This window comes from Gigantopelta aegis, chromosome 4 (genome assembly GCF_016097555.1).
Source record: "Gigantopelta aegis isolate Gae_Host chromosome 4, Gae_host_genome, whole genome shotgun sequence".
In the NCBI taxonomy this organism is placed as follows: Eukaryota; Metazoa; Mollusca; class Gastropoda; order Neomphalida; family Peltospiridae; genus Gigantopelta; species Gigantopelta aegis.
The window spans coordinates 74705903-74717916 of NC_054702.1; the positions used below are offsets into that span (position 1 = coordinate 74705903).

General features: G+C 39.9%; 1 protein-coding gene across 1 annotated transcript in view; it reads left to right on the forward strand.

The window, feature by feature from the left end:
- The first annotated feature begins 4624 nt into the window (after positions 1-4624).
- Positions 4625-12014, forward strand: part of LOC121371086 (hormonally up-regulated neu tumor-associated kinase-like) — a 60370-nt gene continuing 52980 nt past the window's right edge. Inside the window, exons 1-2 of the mRNA XM_041496724.1 lie at positions 4625-4684; positions 7081-7611. Of these exons, the coding sequence (XP_041352658.1) occupies positions 7507-7611 (105 nt within the window). The 5' untranslated portion in view covers positions 4625-4684; positions 7081-7506. The remainder of the gene's footprint in view (positions 4685-7080; positions 7612-12014) is intronic.

Sequence of the window (12014 nt, forward strand, 5' to 3'; positions counted from 1 at the left end):
CCAGCAAGATATCTTATGTATGCACTTTCCCACAGACATGACAGCACATACCGCGGCCTTTGATATACCAGTCGCTCGGCACTCGCTGGGACGGGAAAAAACTAAATCAGAGAATGGGTCCACTGAGGAAAGCACCTCAGGCGAGTACTCTACCGACTAAGTTGGATCCCGGCCCGCGCTCTACTAGATGTACACGGGAAGAGCGTGGTTGAGAACCAGATTACACACTCAGGTCCACAGCCACTGTCACTATTGTGTTTAGTGACCGACCGCCGACCGACCACACAAGGGAAGAGGACCAGAAGAAGACCAAGGACGCGATGAAGGTAAAGCCAAAGTGTAGGCGTAACATCACAATGCAGACACCTGAACATGACCTTGGTAGTTCCAGCGGACGTCCAGAATAACCAGCAACTCTCTAACAACCGAGCTGAGAAAATCAAATAAAATTTGCGAGATTTGCACCAAAGCCACCCTATCACGAGGAATGTTCCAGAGACATCCCCAAGCAGCCTGAAGTGACAAACCAACTGTGTAGTGGGTGTTGGTAAATGGCGGCCATCTTGAAACAGTTTATATCATATCGTGGCTAGCTGAACAACATTATAAAGTCTTATATGAATGGTATAGCATTAACAACAATTCCTGAAGGATAGCTGTTGTAAAAACCGAGAAAATCAAATCAAATGGTTCTTTTTGCACCTAAGCCACTACCCCACCCCCACCCTGTTAGAAAATAGGCTGTCACCTATTGTTGCTGCCACAATTCAACTCTACATTAAGGCTAGGAATGTTCTAAAAGCATCCACCAAGCATCCTAGAGTGACACACCAATTATGTCGTGGGTGTTGTGCTAAACCATTTTTAGCTGGTCTTGGCTCCTAGATTATATAAGGAAGTTAAAAAGCGTGTTGAACTTATGCGATGCGACGAAATGGTTAATAATTAAAAGGTTAAAAGTTCGTTTTGTTTAATAACACCACTACAGCACATTTATTTATTAATCATCGGCTACTGGATGTCAAACATTTGGTAATTTTGACATATAGTCTTAGAGAGAAACCCGTTACATTTCCCTATTAGTAGCCAGGTGTCTTTTGTATGCACCATCCCACAGACAGGATAGCACATACACACAGAACCCAGGAACGTAGATAGCTCTCCAGGATGAAGCAAAATGTGAAAGTGGGAATAAAAAGGTATTATGTATACATGTAGTTACTATCGTGCTTATATCCAATTAAGGTTCAGTCACGTCGGTCCTGGGCACACGCCTCAGCTATTTGGACTGTCTGTGGATTACAGGTTAGCTGTTAGTGTGAGAGAAGTTTGGAATCAAACTCGCTCTGGGTGGGAGTCGGTACCGTGAGATGAACCCAGTACCTACCATCCTTATGTCCGATGACTTAACCACTACACCACCGAGGCGGGTATAAAAGGTGTCTGTCAGACTATGTACCCATCGATCAAACCGTCCTTTGTAACAGAGTAATACGATTGATTTGATTTGATGAAGATTTTAACATACACTGCTGTGTAAATGCAATATACTGTAATCCCTCATAAGCCGGTTAATCAAACATCGATATTTGTCAAGGCTAACATGCAATCAAGTTCTTAGAAACGAACCATCTTTTGTTCATTTCAAAGGGCTCAGCGGTAATGACGCATGTAGGATATCGCAATAATAGGACTTTACACACAATGGTTACAGCGGCGCCGAGATAAAAATATACAGGATTTAATCAAATGATCAATACTGGTTCAACATAAGCAACGTATACTTTCATACATAATACTCTAGGCATAATGTAAGTTGTGACACTTGTTTGAAACATTTTGGATTCAACCTATAGCCAAAAATAGCCAGACAGTTTTGTTTTTAAAGTGAAAATAGCGAACTATGAGTCATTTCTTACAAATACTCGGTGGGGGTAATTAATTTAACACGGACGCACGCACGCACACATAGCTCTCAAAGTGACATATTGCCACAGCTTGTAAAGTGGCATCTTGTCATAACTCTCAAAGTGACATATTGTTACAGCTTTTAAAGTGGTATATTGTCACAGCTCTCAAACTGACATATTGTCTTCTCATCTCTCAAAGTGTCATATTGTCACAGCCCTCAAAGTGACATATTGTCACAGCTCTCAGTGTGACATAGTGTCACTTATTTCAAAGTGGCATATTGTCATATATATCAAAGTCACATATTGTTACAGCTCTCAAATTGGCACATTGACACATCTCTAAAAGTGACATATTGTCACAGCTCTCAATGTGATATATTGTCTCAGCTCTGTGTGTCACAGTTCTCAATGTCACTCCTCCCCACACTCACAGATAGTTTTAAAACCGGATCGACGCTAATGATATTGTTACAGATTTAAAGGGACTATCGTTAGTTTTCAACCCTGGCAAGACTTCCGTTTGTTCCCCCAACAAAATAACATGTTTTAAAATATAAAATATTATATAGATGAATACATATTGAATGACCTTTGCCAGAATTATTTAAAATTTCGTTGGTCGTTGGAAGAAATGATAAATTCGTACGTTCGAAATTATTTCAGGAAAACCCCCTGGTTATTGGAATACTACCAAACATTACATTGGTTTGAAAGATATTCATATTCTAAGCAAGACAATGTAAATAAATTGTCAAATTAATAATGTAAAATATTTTATTTACAGAAAACTTTTTAAAATGGCTGCAAACTCCTGATGGTCCATATAAAGGCAAACCAGATTATAGGTATATGTCGATTTAAATTTCTTGCAGTAAAATAAAAGGGGATATTAACAACACCACTACTACCAACAAATAACAAAACAAAGCAACAACATCTAAAATAACAATAACAATAACAACAACAACAACATCATTTGGAATGGAGGGTCGATGGGTGGTACTTCTGAGAGCACTCAAAATACAAAGAATAATATTTTACATGTATAAAATGTCGCTGCACTGTCTAACATTGGCAAAGTTCTAACTTTGTACTCTGTCATGTACGGACCCTATTTAGTATCTCCCTGTGGAGGCTCCGATAAATATTAATAATAGTTTAATTTTGAGAAAAGCTCCTAACCAACCGCAAAAAACTAAACTAATAATAATAATAATAATAACTCCCAAACCATACCCCCAGTAAAAAATAAAACGACAACCCAACAACAAAAAACGCAACAAAACACGTGCAATGTTTTGTAGGTTTCGCAACCGTCTATTAAATAAGGAATTAAATTGTTTTGTCATATTGAATTTGTATATGTGTATGTGTGTGAATTATATTATTTTATTATTTCTCAGTTATCAATTTTATTACTGTTCTGTTACTGTGCGTATTAACACTTCTTTAAGATGAGCTTCAACAGGCAATAATGGCAATCGATCCCATTCTAACCGATTTCCCCTCTCTGTTAAAGATTTCCAATATGTTTTTCAATCTTGCGAGGTACAAAACCTTTACAGTTCGTCATTCCAGCCCATTCTCGGCGGCGACTTTGTGCATTCAGGTATGTATCACATATTTCTTTCATAGTCTGTACTAGCTCATTAACTTTCTCCAAAAAGACATTTCTCAACTGTAATACGAACCCTCACTATAACAAAAAATATTTCAGTTAATAATACCGAAGCAAAAGTACATGCATGTCTGTCACACATAAAGGATCCATAGACAAGTGTTGTAAGTAATAATATATCTGTAGTGCTTTCAGTGTAATATTTCCTAGCCGCGACTCTGGAGAATAAATCATACTGTAGCATTTGTTAAGAAAACAAATATATTATGCACAGAAGAAGTCAAATATTTGATCTGGATTCCGATTTATTGTGTGTCTGAGGACAGTAATATGTTTCGGTCGCTGAGTCTGAAAGTTCGAGTTACTTGGACTTGCACTTGCGTCTAGCATCAGTTTTAACATTTTCACGGTGCTTTCTAAAGTATTTTTTTAATGGATGGCGACTTCTATTACTAACAAAACAACAACAAGAAAGAAAGAGAGAGAAAGAAAACCATACCCGTTCAGATAGCTGTGGGTATCAGGTGGAAGGTAGAAAGGTAGATTTCTAGTATTTGTATCGTTACAAAAGGCGGGGGACAGAAGCAATCAGTCACTGTATGTAGTGCTCATTTAAAGTACGAACTAGGATGGGTTCTCTTACTAATATTACATGCATTAAAAGTGTTTAGTACCTGCTGAGGTTATTGCGTTTCGGAATACTTAACCAGTAAGCTACAGTACAAGGCGTTTTTTGTTTCATTGTTAAAACGCGCATGGCAGAAATGATAGTACAGTGGAATCTTCTACGGACAAAAGAACTCGGAAAGAGTTGAGTGACAACAGCCATGGACATGTATAAAATATAACAGTTCGAATTACAGAAGATTACAGAACACGAACGGACAGAACGGAGCATGAGTATTATTATTTACGTGATAATGGATGTGGTGTATAAATCAAACAAGTGGAATGATTTTTACTTACCGGTATTATTCAACCTATGGCAGTGTGACATAGCGATGGGCATATGAAAACGTTTTAAAAACTGAATAACAAAGACACGACCAAACGGTTAGCATAATCAATGGACAAGGCAGAGAAGGAAGACATGTTTTATTTAACGACGAACTCAACAGAAAGAAAGAAAGAAAGAAATGTTTTATTTAACGACGTACTCAACACATTTTATTTACGGTTATATGGCGTCAAACATATGGTTAAGGACCACACATATTTTGAGAGGAAACCTGCTGTCGCCACTACATGAGCTACTCTTTCCGATTAGCAGCAAGGGATCTTTCATTTGCGCTTCCCACAGGCAGGATAACACAAACCATGGCCTTTGTTGAACCAGTTATGGATCACTGGTCTGTGCAAGTCGTTTACACCTACCCATTGAGCCTTGCGGAGCACTCACTCAAGGTTTGGAGTTGGTATCTGGGTTAAAAATCCCATGCCTCAAATGGGATCCGAACCCAGTACCTACCAGCCTGTAGACCGATGGCCTAACCATGACGCCACGGACGCCGGTAAGAACTCAACAGATGTTTAATTACGACATGGTTAAGGACCTCACAAAAAATATGAGGAAAAACGTGCAGCCGTCACGCAATGGGCTACTCCTAACGATTGGCAGCAAGGCATCTTTTATAGGCATTATTACACAAATATGATAGTACATACCACGGCCTTTCTTTTACCAGTTGTGAAAAATTGGCTAGAACGAGAAACAGCTCAATGGGCTAGATCGGCCGCGTATCAGGTGATATTACAGTGTTACATGACATAGTACAAAGTAAGCTTTGACAAGGTCGTCACTACTCACATGCATCACTATCATATGTTCGTCTGAAGAACGACTGCTACAGTAATCTGTCTAGTGTTGGGCGGGATGTAGCCCAGTGTTAAAGCGCTCGCTAGATGCGCGGTCGGTTTCGGATCGATCCCCGTCGGTAGGCACATTGGTCTATTTCCCGTTCCAGCCAGTGCACTAAGACTGGTATATCAAAGACCGTGGTATGTGCCATCCTGTCTGTGGGATAGTGCATATAAAAGATCCCTTGCTACTAATGGAACAATGTATCGGGTTCCTCTCGAAGACTATATGTCAAAATTACCAAATGTTTGACATCCAATAGCCGATGATTAATAAATCAATGTGTTCTAGTGGTGTCGTTAAACAAAACAAACTACCATATGTTTTTCTATAAGGACTGCTACAGTAATCTGTCGAGTGTTCGTCTATATGAGGACTGTCATTCCACAGGACGATTATATTCTTCGTACTACATTGAACTAATTTTATTTATAACTTTATTGTAAAAGAAAAGTAAAGTGTGTTTTATTTAACGACGCAACTAGAGCACATTGATTTTTTTTATCTTATCATCGGCTATTGGACGTCAAACATATGGTCATTCTGACACTGGGTTTTTTTAGAGGAAACCCGCTGTCGCCACATAGGCTACTCTTTTACAACAGACAGCAAGGGATCTTTTATTTGCGCTTCCCACAGGCAGGATAGCACAAACCATATAATTTGTTGAACCAGTTATGGATCACTGGTCGGTGCAAGTGGTTTACACCTACCCATTTAGCTTTGCGGAGCACTCACTCAGGGTTTGGAGTCGGTATCTGGATTAAAAATCCCATGCCTCGACTGGGATCCGAACCCAGTACTTACAAGCCTGTAGACCGATAGCCTAACCACGACGCCACCGAGGCCGGTGAACTTTATTGTATACTGAGAGAACACATTAAGGGAACACTTGGTATTGCAAACTAAATTTCAGTTTCTGTTAGCGTCGTAATGTCTATGTAAGAAAGGGGTGTTTTATTTAACGACGCACGAGTTTAACACATTATAAGTAAAGTTATGTGACGTTGGATAATGTGTGTATAAACAAAGCACAAAGATGAAACAGGGGTCTGAATGCGAGTAATGTGAGATTGAATGTCAGAAACACGGTTAACTTCCTCACAATATGGACGAGAGATTTAGTTGCAGTCACCCTTTCCTGATACAAGAGGCGAGACGAGACGTAGCCCAGTAGCAAAGCGCTTGCTGGATGCGCGGTCGGCTTGGGATCGATCCCTGTCAGTGGGCCCATTGGATTATTTCTCGCCCCAGCCAGCGCACCACGACGGGTATATCAAAGGCCGTGGTATGTGCTCTCCTGTCTATGGGATGGTGCATATAAATTATCTCTTGCTGCTAAACGAAAAGAGTAGCCCATGAAGTGGCGACAGCGGGTTTCCTCCCTCAATATCTGTGTGGTCTTTAACCATATGTCTGACGCCATATAACCGTAATTAAAATGTGTTGAGTGCGTCGTTAAAATAAAAATATTTCCTTCCTTTCCTGATACTGTTGGTGTAATCTCTTATTTCATTTCATCAGTATAGCTTGAGAAACTTATGGTTTAAGAAGACATGTATACAGTTAAAACATGCAAAAACAAAACAAAACCCCAAACAACAACAACAACAACTGATTCGATTAAAACATATACACACGTTATTGTTAGCTATTAATTTAATCATTTAAATGTTTTGTTCTATTTTCAGAACGGTTTTATGACTCTATATTTAGAGAGAACGTTACAGCTGTGTGTCCGTGTACTTCGCATGTCGTCTCCTGGAGAACTTTGTTCTTAATTGTTTGTAGCCGTGGATCGCCAACATGCAGGGAGAAACACGACTTGCCTACACATCGAATACGTTGTGGGATATCGACTGTTAGATAACATTGTGCTGTGCAGGTTGCTCAATGTTAGGAGCTTTTTATCACGCGCTGGGCACATTTTATCTTAAACGGAAAACATTCCGATAATGCATTCACCAAACGATAAAATATACATGACGTTTACAGAGAATTCTGAAGCAAGATCTTACTGTGTGTTTGTTTATAATACATGTACAATTAATTGAAATTATAAGTGTTACTTGTAATATAAAGACCACATCTTGTGAAATATTTATAATCATATTTGAATGGAACGAAAGAAGAAAGTTGGTCATTATATGTTGGGACCTACAATAGGAGAAGGAAAATACTCTACAGTTCGACAAGGGACCCACACTCTTTCTGGAGAAAAGGTACGCTTCTTTTATTTCTATTAGACATATATAATGATTGATAAAGTAAAGAAAGTGTTTACACGATTGCATATGCAGGTAGTGTTTCTTAAAAAAAAATTTTTTTTTAGGTATAACCAGAGAGAGAGAGAGAGAGAGAGAGAGAGAGAGAGAGAGAGAGAGAGAGAGAGAGAGAGAGAGAGAGAGAGAGAGAGGCTTGTAAATTGATCCATAAACGTTTAGTTATATTTTTATGACTGATATACAGACACTGATGTAGGTGGGTGCCACAGGAGCTATGCCTCACCTCCAATTACAACGCCTCTGTTTTTCTCCCACAACCTTCTGTATTTGCCTGTCTCCCCACAACACGACTAGTATAAAATCTTGGCTACGCCAAAAGTACGAAAGGCGGTTTAACATGTTTACTAGTCATAACAGTCACTATATCATGACGTCCTGCAGATATTAATGTCTTACATCTATCATATCAAATATCGTGCCATGTGCTATCCTGCCAATGCGAATTATTACAGGTATATTAAAACAACCGTTGCTATTAATTGTGAATTAGAGTATCTTGTATGGTTACATCGGGTTTCCAATCTCACGTTAGTCTGTTTTCTGCTATTATTGGCGTGTATAACATGCACTTGCTTTGTCAGCCTAGGATAAGGTGGTCGAATCTTGGTTAGATATAAGTATGTAGATGTCTTAATCATTATTATCATCATCATCACCACCACCACCACCAACTCAACCACCACTACTACCACCACCACCACCATTATCACCAACAGTTTTAGCTTTTCCCTCATATATATTCTCGCATATAGCGGTAGTTTTCAATGACGTTTTCTGGTCAAATTGATTTTTAAGTGCAAGTAAATTTCTTATTGACTTTAGCTCAGTGTAATCGCACTCTAACCTGACATTTAATCCCAGTAGACGCCCATAAATCCTTCTTGTCAAGAGTGCTTCATATATCATCCCCGTTCAAAGAGGGTAGTGTTCAATCTTTTATTGTCACCGAGAAGCCATTTTTGTTTGCCAAACTGTAGATCGAATCTGAAACAGTGAAACCCGCATTACAGGAAAATACGGGGCGGGACGTAGACCAGTACCAAATCGCTCGCTTGATGCGAGGTCGGTTTAGGATCGAACCCCGTCGGTGGATCCATTGAACTATTTTTCGATCTAGCCTGTGCACCACGACTGGTTATTAAAGGTCATGGTGTGTGGTAGTCTGTCTGTAGAACAGTGCATATAAAATACCCTTGCTATTAATGGAAACATGTAGTGGGTTTCCTTTCTAAGACTATATAAGAATAGCTGATGGTTAATAAAGTGTGAAAGTTGCGGGGGCGGGGTGGAGGTGGGTAGCTCAGTTCTAAAGCGCTCGCTTGACGTGCGATGAGAAAATGATTGATCGCCTTCGGTGGATTTGGACCCCCACCCCCACCCCCTGCATATAAAAGATCTCTAGACACGGGTAAGGAAATTTTTGGTGCTTGATTATTACTTGTTTGAGCATTTGCTTTCAAAGAGGATCGATCTCTTCATGGAATTATAATCAGCTGACCTAAATAAAACGAAGTCATCATTCTTTTAAACCGGCCTCGGTGGCGTCGTGGCAGGCCATCGGTCTACAGGCTGGTAGGTACTGGGTTCGGATCCCAGTCGAGGCATGGGATTTTTAATCCAGATACCGACTCCAAACCCTGAGTGAGTGCTTCGCAAGGCTCAATGGGTAGGTGTAAACCACTTGCACCGACCAGTGATCCATAACTGGTTCAACAAAGGCCATGGTTTGTGCTATCCTGCCTGTGGGAAGCGCAAATAAAAGATTCTTTGCTGCCAATCGGAAGAGTAGCCCATGTAGTGGCGACAGCGGGTTTCCTCTCAAAATCTGTGTGGTCCTTAACCATATGTCTGACGCCATATAACCGTAAATAAAATGTGTTGAGTGCGTCGTTAAATAAAACACTTCTTTCTTTCTTTCATTCTTTTAAAGGTTTTTTTTTAGAAGCAAGTTTAATTGTAACTTCAGTAGAATAATAATACACTAACGTTTCTATTCTAGACTCAGAAATTAATCCCCTGGGCGTACCTTTTATGATATCAGCGCAGACCCAATTAAGCACATTCTTTCTTCGGGTAACGAAAAGGGAAAAAAGAATTATTGTGTCGTTAAAAAAAGCTCCAATAATTATTCACAGCGTTTCTGAACAGTGACGTAACACGTTATCATCTTTCTTTTATTTCAATTTCTATTTCAATTTAAGAACCGGACGAAATGTTGCTTGTTAAGTAGAGGTATGGAAAAATCAACCACACCACACGTCCTAATAACCAGACAAGACTATATACTGGAGGTGGGATTTAGCTCACTCGGCTGAGTGCTCGCTTGAGGTGTTTGCTGCGCAGGATCGAACCACCTCAGTGGATCCATTCAATCGATTGGGTTTTTCTCGTTTCAGCCAGTGCACCACAACTGGTAAAAGGCCGTGGCATGTGTTTTCCCCGTCTGTGGTAAAGTGCATATAACAGATCCCTTGCTGCATTATGAACAATGTAGAGGGTTTCCTCTTATGACTACGTGTCAGAATTACCAAAAGTTTGACATCCAATAGCCGATGATTAATTAATCAATATGCTCTAGCGGTGTCGTTAAATAAAACAAACTTTAACTTTAACTATACATTGAAAATTGTGGGCACTGTGGAACCTAGTGACGAAATAACAATATTTAATGCTATTCTCATGTTATCAACTGTCACAACGGAGTTGGCAACTCGAAGGTTGCGTTGTAATTTCCTATACTCACGATTTATGACGGTTGCGTCAGAGTAACAACTAATCGGTCGTACGAGAATCGAATTGTAAGAGCACTCATACTAGCAGCTGGACCGTCCTAGCAGTCGAGAGATCGGCGAGTTGGCCTCTCTGTCGTGATCGCTCGCTAAATTTATTTTTGCACGGAACGTTAGATGAATGTGATGTGATAGAAAACGATGGTACCAGTCAACCTGTTCGCGAGCGCTAGGCCTTCTGAACACTTCACTGTTTAATTGCTGTCTGTCTACGTTATTTTCAGAAACTACAGAAACCAAGTTTTAAATGTGGACTTCAAGACAAAACCGTATTCCCATATCAAAATCGTATCTCTGCATAAGGCAAAGTCGAAAAGATATTAGGCAATTCACTTAGGCGTACAGGCTCCTATTTCTGTAGGAGGAAGGGGAGGCAGCTTTTTTTTAAAAACAAATAATATCATATTTAACTTTCACGTTCCGAAATATCGTTTATATTAATTTTCTCGCTTGGGATATTTTTTTGGGGGGGAGGGTGGGGTGGGAAGGACGCTTGCTAGAGGTGCTTTGGTGGCAGGATAGAACCTCCTCAGTGGACCCATCCTTTTATTCGTTTTTCATCCCAATCTTTGCCCAACAACTGGTATAGCAAAGGTAGTGGTATGTGCAGTCCTGTCCGAGGGAAAATGTATATAAAATAGATCCCTTGTAATAGAAAAACATAGCGGGTTGCCCTAAGACTTTACCAAATGTCTGGCATCCAATAGGTGATATTTAATAAGTCAATGTGCTCCAACTTTTCTATTGATTTTCGGTGGCGTCGTGGTTAGGCCATCTATCTACAGACTGGTAGGTACTGGGTCCGGATCCCAGTCGAGGCATGGGATTTTTAATCCAGATACCGACCCCAAACCCTGAGTGAGTGCTCCGCAAGGCTCAATGGGTAGGTGTAAACCACTTGCACCGACCAGTGATCCATAACTGGTTCAACAAAGGCCATGGTTTGTGCTATCCTGCCTGTGGGAAGCGCAAATAAAAGATCCCTTGCTGCTAATCGGAAAGAGTAGCCCATGTAGTGGCGACAGCGGGTTTCCTCTCAAAATCTATGTGGTCCTTAACCATATGTCTGACGCCATATAATCGTAAATAAAATGTGTTGAGTGCGTCGTTAAATAAAACATTTCTTTCTTTCTTTCTTTCGTTCTGTTGATTTTAACCAGTAGTTAGAAATTAAAGAAACTAAAGAAATTTAAAAAAAATCATCCATACCTTGATCTATATGTAGAGATTCAGATCGAGACTGGCCTTGACATAAAAGGCATATCTGTCAGCTTTCCCACAGGCAATTTTACTTTTATTTCGAGCAATATTCTTTGTGCTCCAGCTTTTGGCGTCTGTGTTTCGCAATCTCTGAGATACTTTAGAACATGCTCATCATATGCCGATTTTAAACGACATAGAGAAGTGGTATCATCAGGGTTAAAATATTCAAGGACTCTCGCAGCTTTCAAAACGTTTTATGTTAGACATTCTGAGCCCATTTCACGACATGACGCATTTCCGGACTAAAATGATGTATGATGCAATATTCTATTTTGAACTTGTACGTAC